We start from the raw sequence: 16,423 nt of genomic DNA on the forward strand, positions 1-16,423 counted from the left end.
ACTCAACATCTTCAAATTTACTAGTCCAATGACCCACAGTACTCACATCAACACAATCACCATAAATTGCTTTCATTCTCTGATGAATCTCCTTTGGGGTGATGCCTTCTGCTGTCAAGTATTCAATGACTACGCATTGCTTAAATCGCATTGACCGACCACCTGCACAGGGTTCCATACTTTATACTGTAACAACACAACTGTTCAATGCTAAGGCTTCCTGACAACTGGAGCTGTAGAGAAGAGGCTACAGAACGAGCCAGTATCTGCCACATACCAATGGTGCCAACTGTTGAATAGTTATGGAGGTAGAGGCATTATTTTTCAGTCGATCCTCGTACTTTTGGAGCCCAACCCATTTAGGGCTGCATGGTCTTAGGTCCAGTAATTTTAGGGTTAGTTTCTGCTGTTTGCCCTCAGACCAATATTTCTCTTTAAACTGCTTCTCAGAGTCTTTCTAATTCTGGAATTCCTTTGCATTAAGGATATCTCATTCTCCTGCTTTACCCTTCAGGTATTCTGTACATTTTCTTCTTCTTTTCATTGTTTTCTGTTGTTGGAAAAGCATCTTCAGATGTTGAAGGAAGGACTATCGAATGTATTTCCCCCCTGCTCTATTTTCATGTTCCTCAAATTATTTCTTCAAATAGATAATGTGAGTCCTACAATCTCTATCCCCAATATTTGTACCAGTGGTGCTTTCAGTACATTTAACACCTATGTGGTTAGTTGCATCTGCCATCTGCCTAGTATAGGTAATTTGCTGTAACCTTCTGTCTTCAGGTACTGAATATACTATTCCTATTCCCCTAACCAGATTTTATTGGAATGTTCCTTTCAATTCAGTAATCAAGTGACTATTACAGTCCACGTGTTTCTTTGAGTTTAGCATGCATGATGGTTTTCTCTTAATTCAGTTGCTACATTAAGAAACCCTCTTCCTGTAATTTCCTTTGAGCATTTGCATCAGATGACACTTCCAGCTCAGTTCCCATGACTTTCCTCCACAGTACTTCTGAATTAAGGAGTGGTTTTTTTTTCCTTCCAGAACTTGACAAATGCAAAAAAATTTAGTTATGCATCGTAATGGCATAATGTTGACTGTTAAATCACTCTCCGAACCAAGTTTTAGCAAAAGTAAAATAATGCCACTTCTATAAGCACTCCAAATCACAAGTTTTGAGCAAAATCTGATGTATGCACTCTTAGAGCTAAAGCAAAAGTTGACAAATGTAATAAAATAATTCTCCAGTGTCTTAGCTCTCTTTCCACAACAAGTAGTTGTCACTAATGCTGTAGATTGACACACCAGGTTCGGTCTTAGGTCCTTTACTGTTCTTGATATACATTAATGACTTACCATTCCATATTGATGAAGATGCAAAGTTAGTTCTTTTTGCTGATGATACAAGTATAGTAATAACATCCAAAAACCAAGACTAAGTGATGTAATTGTAAATGATGTTTTTCACAAAATTATTAAGTGGTTCTCAGCAAACGGACTCTCTTTAAATTTTGATAAAACACAGTATATACAGTTCCGTACAGTAAATGGCACAACTCCAGTAATAAATATAGTCTTTGAACAGAAGTCTGTAGCTAAGGTAGAATTTTCAAAATTTTTAGGTGTGTCCATTGGTGAGAGGTTAAACTGGAAGCAACACATTGATGGTCTGCTGAAACGTCTGAGTTCAGCTACGTATGCTATTAGGGTTATTGCAAATTTTGGTGATAAGAATCTCAGTAAATTAGCTTACTATGCCTACTTTCATTCACTGCTTTCGTATGGTATCATATTCTGCGGTAATTCATCGTTGAGTAGAAAAGTATTCACTGCTCAAAAACGTGTAATCAGAATAATTGCTGGAGTCCACCCACGGTCATCCTGCAGACATCTATTTAAGGATCTAGGGATCCTCACAGTAACCTCACAGTATATATATTCACTTATGAAATTTGTTGTTAATAATCCATCCCAGTTCAAGAGTAATAGCAGTGTGCATAGCTATAACACCAGGAGAAAGGATGATCTTCACTATGCAGGGTTAAATCTGACTTTGGCACAGAAGGGGGTAAATTATGCTGCCACAAAAGTCTTTGGTCACCTACCAAACAGCATCAAAAGCCTGACAGATAGTCAACCAACATTTAAAAATAAATTAAAAGAATTTCTAGATGACAACTCCTTCTACTCATTGGCTGAATTTTTAGATATAAATTAAGGGAGGGAAAAAAATAACTTAAGCATTAGTGTCATACAATATTTTGTGTAATGTAATATCTTGTACAGACATCTTTCTTTAACCTGACACGTTCCACATCATTACGAAGTGTCATATTCATGATCTATGGAACAAGTATTAATCTAATCTAATCTGTATGCCATGTTACTCATTATTGTAACAATATTTAGTGGCAGGAATAGTATTGCAACCAGAGTTTATTGTTGTCAGAATATCCACAGCTTACTTTTAGACAAATATTAACTTAATGTTCTCATGTTAGTTTACCAAGAAGTATTGCAAGCTAAAGGAGAATGGATGATGATCCTTGTGATTCTCAAAATAGCACATAGGTCAAAGAATGTTCTGGTGGTAGAAAATCCCCATTCAAGAAGAGCTTACATCAGCCTGAAATGCAAAGCAAAAAGTGTAAAAGTAACCTATTATTAAATGCACTCACGGACTTGAGGTTTTGTGTTCAAAAGCTAAAGGAATGAAAGAATGCAAAGCTGCTGAATCCTGCTATGAAGATATTACCCTGTGTGCTGATATGAAACTTCCTGGGAGATTACAACTGCAAAGATTGGAAGATTGGAAGATAGGAGATGAGGTATTGGCAGAAGTAAAGCTGTGAGGATTGGTTGTAAGTCATGTTTGGGTAGCTCAGTCGGACAGTGAAGTACACCATTAGAAAAAGGAATGAAGTAGTGCCTTTTCGTGCTGCCACTTCGCAAGGAGTTTCTAGCATGTCGAAGAATAGGTTGTCCTATCAGCAAGCAGGTTCCATGAAGGAGTAGGTTGCCAGAGGAGGCAACAGAATTGGAAAGGATCATAACAGACTAAATATTGCAATTGACAATGATATAAAGAAATATAAGTGCAGAGAGAATCACCATGGCAGGGTGAAGTCTGCAAGAGGTTATTTGCCTTTAGATCTCACAATCAGCAAAATGTTGAAGATACTGAAAAAGTTTAGGAGTGCAACAGTGCTCCTTATAAAATTAAACATATACACTCCTGGAAATTGAAATAAGAACACCGTGAATTCATTGCCCCAGGAAGGGGAAACTTTATTGACACATTCCTGGGGTCAGATACAGCACATCATCAAACTGACAGAACCACAGGCACATAGACACAGGCAACAGAGCATGCACAATGTCGGCACTAGTACAGTGTATATCCACCTTTCGCAGCAATGCAGGCTGCTATTCTCCCATGGAGACGATCGTAGAGATGCTGGATGTAGTCCTGTGGAACGGCTTGCCATGCCATTTCCACCTGGCGCCTCAGTTGGACCGGCGTTCGTGCTGGACGTGCAGACCGCGTGAGACGACGCTTCATCCAGTCCCAAACATGCTCAATGGGGGACAGATCCGGAGATCTTGCTGGCCAGGGTAGTTGACTTACACCTTGTAGAGCACTTTGGGTGGCACGGGATACATGCGGACGTGCATTGTCCTGTTGGAACAGCAAGTTCTCTTGACGGTCTAGGAATGGTAGAACGATGGGTTCGATGACGGTTTGGATGTACCGTGCACTATTCAGTGTCCCCTCGGCGATCATCAGAGGTGTACGGCCAGTGTAGGAGATCGATCTCCACACCATGATGCTGGGTGTTGGCCCTGTGTGCCTCGGTCGTATGCAGTCCTGATTGTGGCGCTCACCTGCACGGCGCCAAACACGCATACGACCATCATTGGCACCAAGGCAGAAGCGACTCTCATCGCTGAAGACAACACGTCTCCATTCGTCCATCCATTCACGCCTGTCGCGACACCACTGGAGGCGTGCTGCACGATGTTGGGGCGTGAGCGGAAGACGGCCTAACGGTGTGTGGGACCGTAGCCCAGCTTCATGGAGACGGTTGCGAATGGTCCTCGGCGATACCCCAGGAGCAACAGTGTCCCTAATTTGCTCGGAAGTGGCGGTGCGGTCCCCTACGGCACTGCGTAGGATCCTACGGTCTTGGCGTGCATCCGTGCGTTGCTGCGGTCCGGTCCCAGGTCGACGGGCACGTGCACCTTCCGCCGACCACTGGCGACAACATCGATGTACTACGGAGACCTCACGCCCACGTGTTGAGCAATTCGGCGGTACGTCCACCCAGTCTCCCGCATGCCCACTATACGCCCTCGCTCAAAGTCCGTCAACTGCACATACGGTTCATGTCCACACTGTCGCGGCATGCTACCAGTGTTAAAGACTGCGATGGAGCTCCGTATGCCACGGCAAACTGGCTGACACTGACGGCGGCGGTGCACAAATGCTGCGCAGCTAGCGCCAGTCGACGGCCAATACCGCGGTTCCTGGTGTGTCCGCTGTGCCGTGCGTGTGATCATTGCTTGTACAGCCCTCTCGCAGTGTCCGGAGCAAGTATGGTGGGTCTGACACACCGGTGTCAATGTGTTCTTTTTTCCATTTCCAGGAGTGTAGATCCTTCACACCAACACCAGCTTTTCTGAATTGCACCGGTGGGAACTTTCCCTGCATTACATCCTATGTTCCTATAACCCTCGAGGCCTCACCCATCCTGCACCCCTGTCCTCATTCCAGCACTATACAGAACTCATTCCACCATCACACTCAGTCTTTTTATTTCTCTCCCTTTTGTACTACCCCCTCTCCCCAGCCTTCTGTCTAACCTCCCGACTGTACATAGGTGCCCTACCCTCTTCGCCTTGTCCATGTGTGCTTCGCGGCAGGACTGCACTGTCTGACATCTACTCCCCACTCCAGCCTCTTCCTTACCCTCACCCAGTTTGCACTCCCATCATACACTGGTGCTGCTGCTCACAGTGTGGCTACAGTTGCCTGAGACAGCAATCGTGTGTGTGTGTGTGTGTGTGTGTGTGTGTGTGTTTTTCTTTTTTTTCTGTCATCTGTTTTTGACGAAGGCCTTAGGGGCCAAAAACTTTATTTGTGACAGTCTCTTTGTTGTTCCTATCTGCGATTCATCATCTATGCTACATGGTGAGTAACACGTTTCCTTTTGAATATAGTTAATTAGATAAGGAAAAGCATTTGATTTGAAAATGTTACACTACAAGTTTAAATACTCTTTTAGCTTTCCAATTTTCAAAAAAGTCACTAAATAAATGAAACCAATAAAACTGAATAGTGGAAATTCCAGGATGGAATAGAACAATATTATTAAAAGGATAGTTGCTATTGACCATATAGCAGAGATTATGAATCACAGATAGGGACAAAAAAAAGACTGCCACAAAATAAGCTTTTGGCCAACAAGGCCTTTGTCAAACACACACACACACACACACACACACACACACACACACACACACGCGCACACACGTGCGTGCGACTGCAGTCTCTGGTAGCTGAAGCCACACTCAGTAAATCAATAAAACCTGTCAACCAATAATGAAGACAAAAAAATTTAAATGTGAAGATGAAAAATTATTTAACTTAGTATATAGTTGCAATTTTTTTATTTTGTCTTCTGACTAAAGGTTTTGGTACCAGGTACTGCCTTCAGTCACCATGCTTGCATCCGAAGCTGGTGAGTGTATGACACACCTGCTTGGGAAATAAGCATGATGACTGCACACCAGGGGTAAGGGACTGCCTATATTTTAAGATTACTCTCTGTACCATGCATTTGCTGTCATAGAGGAAAAAAAATCTTGTAAATGTTACTTAAATTATTATTATTATTATTATTATTACTACTACTACTACTACTACTACTACTACTACTATTACCACCACCACCACCACCACCACCAACAACAACAACAACAATAATAGATTGTTACCGTAAAGATGACCTATTGAGTTGTACACAGGCACAACAAAAAGATTGTTAAACATATAGTTTTCGGCCCAAGCCTTCTCCAGCGAAGAAAACACACACACACACACACACACACACACACACACACACAACGGTTACCTTGGCAACTCCAACCTGTAATTTCAATTATTTTTACTTTAATTTACTGTGATTTTTTTTTTAGATAGGTGTTCTTAGTAGCTTAAGTTGTAAATTTCTTGTGTGTACGTGTGCGTAGTAGGCAGTTTCGCATTTCGAAATAGTGTCGTGGAGAGTTCCACTGTCTTTAGTATGGACTGGTACTTTGAATAGCTGCATAAGTAGGTAACCCTTTGTTTACAGTTCCAGGCAGTGCTGGCTTTGGCTGTGCAGATTGGGGCTGTTGCCAGTGGGCATCATTGTGGGAGGGGCTGGACATGCGGATGGTGGGACATCCAGCTTGTGACATGTGTCCCCCAATTAGTCCACTACTGTGGCTGCCCATGTTACTGCAAACACTGAGGTTGACCCTTCACCCATGGCTGAGTGACAGGTTGTTGCAAGGATTTGAAAGGCAGCAAGAGGCTTTCTGAGGGGGACGATTGCAAGGCCTCCACAATTCATCTATTAAAAAAGGTTATGGCACTATCTGTGGCTGATAAAGATACTGAGTCAGAAGCAGTTGCTTGTCCTGCTTCAGTGAAAGCCTTTCAACCTGCAAGATCTGGGCACCCATAGAGGTTTGGATTACTGGTAGTTGGGAACTCCAGTGTAGGGTACATAACTGAACCACTTAGGCATATTGCTACCAAGGACGGGGAAGAAGTTCAATGTGCACTCAATGTGCATACCTGGTAGAGTCACCCCAGGTGTGGAACAGATACTTCTAGATGCTGTGGAGAGCACAGGGTGCAGCTAATTGTGGATGGTGGTTCATATCAGTACTAATGACCTCTGGTGGCTATCTGAAGTGGTAAAGATTGCCAGTGTTGCAATATGAAGGCAGAGCTTACCATCCTTAGTGCCATTGGCAGGACTAGTGTATCTTTGGTACAGAGCTGAGTGAAGTGTCTGAATCAGAGGCTCGGAAAGCTCTGCAACAGTGTGGGCTGCAGATTTCTTGAATTACGCCATAGGGTGGTGGTGTTTTGGATTATGCTGAATAGGTCAGGTGTCCATTACGCAAAGGAGGTGGCTGGGACTGTGTAGAATGGTTTGGGTAGTTTTTTAGGTTAGTGGTACTTGTGAAAGAAGAAAAAGGGCTTCAGTGTAAAAGGAAGCAGATCAAACACAGCATGAGTGTAGACCTAGGAAACACAGATATTACAGTACAAAGTTGTCATGGCTGTGTTGGGGAAGAAACAGAACTCATAGCACTAATAGAAAGTGCTGAAGCTCAAATCATTATAGGTACTGAAAGCTGACTAAAACTGAGATCACTTTGTCCGAAATTTTTGCAAAGGACATAACAGTGTTTAGGGAGATTAGATAAGTATGATTGGTGGTGACATTTTTTGTTAGTAGTAATCTTGTAGAAAAATTGGAAAAGATATTTTCTATGAGCTAGTAAGGATACAATTTATAGCTGACAACTGGAATAAATTAATAATTGATTCCTTTTAGGGACCCCTGACTCAGGTGATACAGTTGCTGAAAGGTTCAAAGAAAATTTGAGTATCACCACAGGTAGGTCCCACATGCATACAATTGCAGTTGATGGTGACTTCAATCCACCCTCTACATATTGTCAGAAATTGTACTGAATGCTTTCTCTGAAAATGAGCAGTTAGTTCAGGAGTCCAATTGAAGTGTAAGTGATTGCAAAAACATATTAGACCTCTTAACAACAAATAATCCTGAGAAATAGGGAGCATCATGATGGATCCAGGATAGTTTTTGCAATGAAAAACACTCAAAATCTGGCAGAAAATCCAGAGTGAGTCTGGTTGTACATATAATACACCAACAGCAAGACATAATCAATACCTTCACTATGTGATACCGATGGCGATGTAACCCTTGGCGGTGCCATTAAATCAGAATTACTAAACATGGTTTTCAAAATTCTTCCACCAGGGGAGATGAAGAAATATTCCAGAATTTGCATCAAGAACTGCTGCTAACATGAGAAACTTAGACATAGATATCCTTGACGTAGCGAATAACTCAGATCACTTAATAAATACCAATCTTCTGATCCAGATTGTATACCAATTTTATTCCATGCAGAGATATGCTGATTTAATAATTCTGTACCTAGCAATAATAGACATCTACTCCCTTGATGAAAGTCTTTACCTAAAGACTGAAAAGTTTCACCAGTCACACCAATAGTCATGAAAGGAAACACGAGTAATCTGCTGAATTACAGACTCATATCACTGATGTCAGTGTGCAGCAGGCTTTTATAACATACACTGTGTTTGAGCGTTATGAGTTACATGAAAGAAAACAATCTATTGGCACACAGTCAGCTTGGATTCAGAGAATATCGTTCTTGGATAACGCAGCTGATGAGTGCTATTGAGGGGCAGATCTCAGATTGATAACATACGTCTGGATTTCCAGAAGGCTTCTGATAGCATTCCTCACAATCAGCTTCTAAACAAATTGTGTGCCTGTGAAGCATTGTCTCAGTTGTGCAACTGGATTCATGATTTCCTGTCAGGAAGGTCACATTTTGGAATAATTGATGAAGTGATGGAAAGTCATGGAGTAAAATGGAAGTGATATCTGGTGTTCCCCAAGGACATGTTATAGACCTTTTGTTGTTCCTAATCTATGTAGACAATGTAGTTAGGAGACAATCTGAGTAACCCTCTTAGATTGTTTGCATGTGATGCTGTCATTTACCATCTAGTAAAGTCGCCAGAAGATCAAAACCACCTGCTGATTGATATAGACAAGATATTTGTATAATGAAAAACAATTGGCTCTAAATAATGAAAAGTGTGAGGTCATATCCACATGAATTATTAAATCCATTGCGTTTTGGATACACTACAAATTGCTCAAATTTAAAGGCTGTCAATTCAACTAAATATGTAGTGATAAGTTACGAACAGCTTAAATTGTAGTAATCGTGTAGATAATGTTGTGGCAAAAGCAAACCAATAATTGTGTTTTATTGTCAGAACACTAAGAAGGTGCAACAGTTCCACTAAAGACACTGCTTACACTACGCTTGTCTGTCTTCTGCTTGAGTATTGTTATGCCATATGGGATACTTAGCATATAGGACTGATACGGGACATCTAAAAAGTTCAAAGAAGGGCATCTTGTTTTGTACTATCATGAAATAAGGAAGAGAATATCACAGGTGTGATATGTCAGTGGGATTAGCAATCAATGAAACAAGGGCATTTATAGTTAGGTCAAGATCTTTCCAAAAAGTATCAACTTCCAACTTTCTCCACTGAATGCAAAAATATTTTGTTGACAGGCAACTACATAGGGAGAAATGGTCATTGTAATAAAATAAGAGAAATCAGAGTTTGCATGGAAAGCCATATTTGTTTGTTTATGTCACACAGTTTTTGAGAGTGGAATGGTAGAGAAATATAATGTAAGTTGTTTGATGAACCTTCTGCCAGGCACTTAAGCATAAATTGCAGAGTGGCCTTGTAAATTTAAATAATTTTTCCTGACTGTGTTGCTCACTCTGAAAAAAATCAAAGCTATAAGTACACTTATAAAAATAATTCTGGTATATTCAGGAAAACACCTGCACTATACTAGATATTAAACTCTGAAACTAATTCATATTCTCCTTCTGCAAAATCAAAAGAAATGAAGTGTGTCTTAGATAACTATGAAGTGAAACTGTTGTGCACATAGTTCTGCATAGTCAGTGCGTACACAACTTTCCCAATAGAGCGCGCCCCGCTAAGCACAACAGCGCAGGCGCAGCGCTCGTCTGTCTCCGCATTACGAGATGGCGCTGTCTTAGAGACGGACCAAGTTCTGCTTCCACTGATCCGCGTATTAATATGCAATGCAGCCAATGAGATTGCTGCTAATGTAGAACCTTTTCTCCTTGCGGATAACACTCGCGCAGTGGTACCTGAAAGCTCGAGGTATTATAACGAGTATACAGACCTCCTATTAGTCAGTCTGCATTTGTCTGCACCAGTCTACAATAGTCTGTACCAGACTATAGTCAAGCTTGAGTCTGCGCCTGATAAGATTATCATATCCCTGTGCATAGCCATGAAGATAAATGAATAGACACTTTGTCAAGTATCAGAGATATGTGAGAATAAGATTAACGTACCAAGACCAAAGGAACTTCAGATTGTCCATTGTAAACATCATCCACAATCAAGTTACGTAATATCCATGCTTGTTATTAATTTAATAAATGTGTGTGAAAATTAATCAAGTTCTGTTTAAAGTTGGTCACCTTCAATCTGCTACTGTAAGCATGCAAGTGGCATTTCTATCGTCTGACCTAACGGCAGAAGATAAACACGCCACGATAAGACCATGAGACATATTGCTGACACTCGCCTATTTCGTTAGAGCGACAAGTCAAATAATCTGATGGTGTGTGTACTGAAGGTGTACAGTACGCACACCACAGAAACAAAAAGTTAAAGGAATAACAACAAACCAGCAATAAAGTTGATAATTTATAAACATACTATAGCTACCAATTTAAATAAAGAAAGGCAACAAAATTAAAACCAGTCTGAATAAATATGACCAGTAATATGAAAAGGCCTTCATGGGCAAAGAACACACACACACACACACACACACACACACGCACACGCGCGCGGGGGGGCGGGGGTTTAACTCCTATCATATATGCGATTCGTCAGTGGCCAAGATCTATGAACTGTTTCATAGGCTATCTGTCACAAATATGTTGTGCCCAGTCAGTTGATTGTTGGAGACTCATCATTATCATCTTCATCATCATCGTCATCATTATAGCTAGTCTACAAGAACCAGTTGATAGATGCTTGCCACTGATGAATCATGTATACGATTAGAGTTAACCCCGTCATCAGTTAAGGCCTGAAGATGGTGCACTGAAGCACCGAAACTGGTAGCCACACAATAAATAACAACATAACAATGGCTGTAGGTGTTCCATTTTGTTACATAAGGTAGGTGTTGGCTCTTGTGCATATTGAGTTAAGGAATTAAACTTCTGGGTCAGTGTACTTAAAGTAAGGAAAGCAGTTATTCTGCAGGAGTGAGCAATAAGAATATTGGAACTTCCTGGCAGATTAAAACTGCGTGCCCGACCGAGACTCGAACTCGGGACCTTTGCCTTTCGCGGGCAAGTGCTCTACCATCTGAGCTGCCAAAGCACGACTCACGCCCAGTCCTCACAGCTTTACTTCTGCCAGTATATCGTCTCCTACCTTCCAAACTTTACAGAAGCTAGTGCTAGTTCTGCAAGGTTCGCAGGAGAGTTTCTGTAAAGTTTGGAAGGTAGGAGACGAGATACTGGCAGAAGTAAAGCTGTGAGGACCAGGCGTGAGTCGTGCTTCGGTAGCTCAGATGGTAGAGCACTTGCCCGCGAAAGGCAAAGGTCCCGAGCTCGAGTCTCGGTCGGGCACACAGTTTTAATATGCCAGGAAGTTTCATATCAGCGCACACTCCGGTGCAGAGTGAAAATCTCATTCTGGAAATAAGAATATTGTACACATTTTGCAGATACCTCTTTGAGACTGATCTGTGATTTACACAATCATGCTACAAGACAAAAAATTAATGTAGATGTTGCGTCTTTGTTTAGGGTTCAGAGTGGAGTTATGTACCCTACTGCATAAATATTCAACAAGGCCATCAAACATAAAACAATAAACTTGTAATACTTACAATTTCAGAACAACATTAAAAACTCTTCTCTTACAAATTATCTGATTACCTAGATTAAAGGTTTGCAAAATCCTGTTAGCTGTATGACAAGTAGCAGCGTTGATAATATGTAAATTTTCATGGCAGGTAGCACTGTATCATGTACAGATTTCATTTATTGCAGATGTTAGTGAGTATTATCTTTAATGATACTAGTGCATTCATGTAAATATTAAGCTGTTAGAGGTTAAGCTGTTAGTAAGAAATAAACAGCCACTTTTAAAAGAAAGAGCTTTTCTCTTAATTTATTAGGTTACATTCAACTGGTGTAAGTGTATATAATATGGAGTTTCTAAGAGTTATTCCTCTTTTATTAAGGTATGAGTTTACGTGTTCTTTGTTCCTGAATGATGTGCTTGGTGGCATCAGCCGAACTGGATGGATGGATGGATGGATGGATGGATGAAGTATTTTGTCAATTATTGCTAGTCTTCAACACTTTCTCTTGATCATTTTATCCTCATTATGTTTTATAGTTACGAGTCATACCATTATTTGACATTTACTTGCAATTCTACTTTAAAGATTTCTTTGATTTGACATTACGAATTTGTGGATTGATATTTCAGTCAGATGCCAAAGGAGGAAAAGTTTTAACCCTATTGCATGAGCTGACATCTAGTTTTAACGGTGACATTCGGAGACAAGAGATGTGTTTGCATTTAACACAGTCTGCGTGTGGACCCTACATTGAGATACTGGAAAAGTGGATCTACAAAGGCGTCATCTCTGATCCATATCGGGAGGTAAGTGTGTGATTCATTGGAGTAATTACTCTCATATTCTCCATTTTGCTCTATTTTAATCCTAAACAGATCTGTCTTAATGTACTCATCTGTTGCATTAGCTTACTCTCTTGCCACATTTCATATTATCCATTCTCTTCAGTTACTAAAAGATCAATGAAATTATTCATGCTGCTATTGCAGTACATTTCGATTAATGTGAGTAGTTAGTATTACCAAATTTTCTGGGCATGAACAGCATCCCCGGCCCCCTTCCTCACCTATGATGTCCATTGACTGGACCGACAAAGAAGCTTGAAGCAACAGATTCTTATATGTGGAATAGAACAGGCTGTAGTTGTGGATCGAATCACGTTTGTAAACCATGATTGATCGTGCACCAGTCCTGTAAATTGTATGTAAGGACATGGATATGCACAAGAATGCTGTTACCTGAGTACCACATGGATTAACAGTTGTTCAAGATTAGACATAGTATGAAACCTGTTTAACAAACCAGTCATGAAATGAGGAAAAAGAAGCACCAGAAGCTACACAGAATAATCACCACTCCTGAGATCTGGGCTCAGTCCCATGAAACTGCTAAAATAGCTGTCAGCAGAATAGCATTCTGTGTCAGGTAGTTCGTCCATTGGAAACATCTGTAATGTAGAGCTGCCAAAAATTGTTTCATGTGTGCACTGGTGTTGCATGACTTAATGACAATATTTACTGATGAATCATAAATCTTCTGGGTCTATAAATGGTCTCCACAACGGCAGCCATAAAGGTCAGTGGTTACTGACCAAGATGGTGGGGGATTTTGTCAAAAGCTCAATATTTTACCCAGATTTAACAAAGCAAGAAAACAGAGAACAGAGGATTTTATGCAGATTTGACAAAGCAAGAAAACAGAGAATGTTTTATGCAAATATGTCTTAGTGATGAACTTTGATCTCCTAGTAACATTTATGTGCAATTGGATGATAGCTGGAACATAACGAGTTCTGTCATTTCACGTGCATGATGTGTTCTGTTTTCCAACACAGTGCTATCAGAGAATTCAATTATGCAACGGTGTATAAGGTGTGAGGTGTTGAAAAGTTCTTTTGACTGCATTCTGGACTGAGCTGCTGGAGTTGGTGGTCGTGGGTGTGTGATGTATGATTACTTTGTGTGTGTGTGTGTGTGTGTGTGTGTGTGTGTGTGTGTGTGTGTGTGTGCATGTGTGAAAGGTGTGTGTGTGAAAGGTGTGTGTTTCTCTTTTTCTGATAAAGCTTTGTGTAAGTATCTTTTAATTGCGCCTGTCTGCAAGTTAACATGTTATCTTTACGGTAAGTAGCAGTGTATCTTTTCTCATATTGTTGATATTCCTATCTTGAGTTCCCATTGTTCAATAATACTCTTAGTGACTCTTGTTTATCTGGTCAAGTATTGTGATTACTTGCTTTTGCCAACTTTAATTACAACTTATAATTATGTCAGTAGACTGTCCAGTACTTCATGGGATGCTCTGAGAATCTTCAGTTGGAAAGAATCCACATGTTTCAGCTACACCATAATTTATCAACTTGATAATAGACATTTCACTCACTAATGCTTCTCCCAAAGATAATAAATGTCACTAGACTTCTTACAGTGTACATCAATATCTATGTACGAGTGTAAGTGTTCGAGGCTAAAACCACAACTGTTGATAATAACCTATTATTGTACTACGTGAAGACATATTAAAATGCGTGGTGAGAATGATAATTTCTGCATTGTGTTCAGTTGTTAGGCTTATCTAAGCTATTGAGAGCTTTTCATTTTATTATTTAGATTTGTATGTGCACAGGTGAAAAGAGATAGTGTGAAGAATTGTGGTGAATGCCGTGATTTAACACAGTGGATAAAATAATCGAAACAGTCATTTTTGTGTTTCAGTTTCTGGTGGAAGATAATGAAGTCATTCAAAAAGAAGAACTTCCATTGGATTATTCAGCTGATTACTGGGAGAAAAGATACACAGTTCGTAGGGAAAGGATTCCTGCATTTCTTGAAAATATCTCTGATGTTATCTTACGAACTGGCAAATATTTAAATGTGATAAGACAGTGTGGTAGGTTATATAATTGTAAACAGCACACTCCAGTTTTGATTGCTATTTATAAAAATATGCACATATGTTTAAAAAGTTGGATCATCTAATGGAATTTTCAGTTTTATTTTGTAATTTTCTTTCATGCCGGCAATAAAAGTTATGTGAGAGATAAAAATTGCTTAATCTCATTTTGGGATACACAATAAAAATATATGTCACTAACACTATAAAATGGGTGAGTGTACATAACTGTCAAAAGCTCAAGTTCACTTGAAATATGATACAGCATGTGGATTGAGAACATGTAACACAGAAATGTTGTTATGAACAACTTTGTTCCAATGTCCATATCACTGAAATACAAAAAAAATTGTCACAGATTTCATTTTGGGATTTTACTGCAATTTGGCAGCGAGCATTGTCCTGTGCCATATCCTTGGTCACTATATCTCATTTGACTTTATTTAACTCTTGTTCCAACTCCAGTAGTCTATCTTTGTACTGTAAATGTCTACATTAGTTTTCATCCTAAATCAAAAGTGGCAGAAGTAGTTGGGTGTCTAAGGTTAATATTATTCATTGTAGTCTAACTTCATGGAACAAAGTTTAGGCATGGAACTAGTTGGGCATGTTGTATAGCCTAAAGTGATTGTGTGAGTTTTCTCTGTCCAATGCTCTCAATATTCATTCTCCCAGGCCAGTATAACGACACCCCAGGAACTTGCATGTTTCGGTAGGGGTCCAACAAATCTACACATTCTACTTTCGCTTGCCCCAGTTTGGCGAGACATGTGAATAGTGCTAAAATTTTGACAGAGTTTGTCTAACAGAAGTCTCAGCACAGACCTAAGAACACGAGAATCTTGGAGCCTGAGATAAATGTGAGAAATTCACTCTCTGATCATGTCATTAACTCTCCATTCAGTATCACATTTGGCTATCAAGATGATAGTAGACTGTTCCCCACCATTCTGTCTGTAGTGTGGATTGATTAGCAATCCACCCATATTGGTTCCTCATAAAGTGATACGTCAAAATAGTTACTTTATGGGTACTGACAGCTACATAGTATGATGGTGTCAAATGTGTGGATCACACATTGGTATGTTCCCTACTTAGTTCCCTTAATCCCCACTGAACTATAATTAAGGGCTCTTGTCCCAGTTGCAAGTAGCTGCCTTTTGCAGTTATGCAACATGTGTGCAGGCATGTAGTGTTAACTTTGCCTTATTTATTTGATTGCTTGAATTTTTTTGAGCCTAGCTTGCAAACTGCAAAGCTTCACACAAAATCCTTTTGCATGGAATGAATAGTAAAGTTCTTTTCTGTCACCAAAATATAATATTGATTTAATTTATGACACACTAACACAGATTCTTGCACACATTTGTTTGGGAACTAAATGAACCAGACTCCTAATAGATTCTGCTGGGTGTCTTGTACGTGGCGACAATTAAGTCGCACATCATAGTAGTGAAAGATGGACAGTGAAGTTCACCAACAAAGAAAAAAAATTATGTGCGCAATTTATTTTCACTATTAGTACTCAGAAAGTAAATAATTTAACATACATCATACTATCTTCATTTGTTTACACAACAAACTTATTTATTCATTTCTCTTTTTCTATAACTCTATCATTTACAGTGCTCCATTACAGAATCAAGATTTAGTGTCAGCAAAGTTTGGAATGGTACCCAGAGGATTGTAGAGTCTAGTATTTCATAGATAAGAATGCACTGAA

The 16,423-nt window shown here is 39.9% G+C and overlaps 1 protein-coding gene across 2 annotated transcripts in view; it reads left to right on the plus strand.

The window, feature by feature from the left end:
• Nucleotides 1–16,423, plus strand: part of LOC126281536 (gamma-tubulin complex component 2-like) — a 189,084-nt gene that overhangs the window by 94,041 nt on the left and 78,620 nt on the right. For both annotated transcript variants that reach the window (XM_049980587.1, XM_049980586.1), the window contains exons 7-8: nt 12,441–12,617; nt 14,523–14,697. In XM_049980587.1, the coding sequence (XP_049836544.1) occupies nt 12,441–12,617; nt 14,523–14,697 (352 nt within the window). The remainder of the gene's footprint in view (nt 1–12,440; nt 12,618–14,522; nt 14,698–16,423) is intronic.

Source organism: Schistocerca gregaria, chromosome 7 (assembly GCF_023897955.1).
Source record: "Schistocerca gregaria isolate iqSchGreg1 chromosome 7, iqSchGreg1.2, whole genome shotgun sequence".
Classification (NCBI taxonomy): domain Eukaryota; kingdom Metazoa; phylum Arthropoda; class Insecta; order Orthoptera; family Acrididae; genus Schistocerca; species Schistocerca gregaria.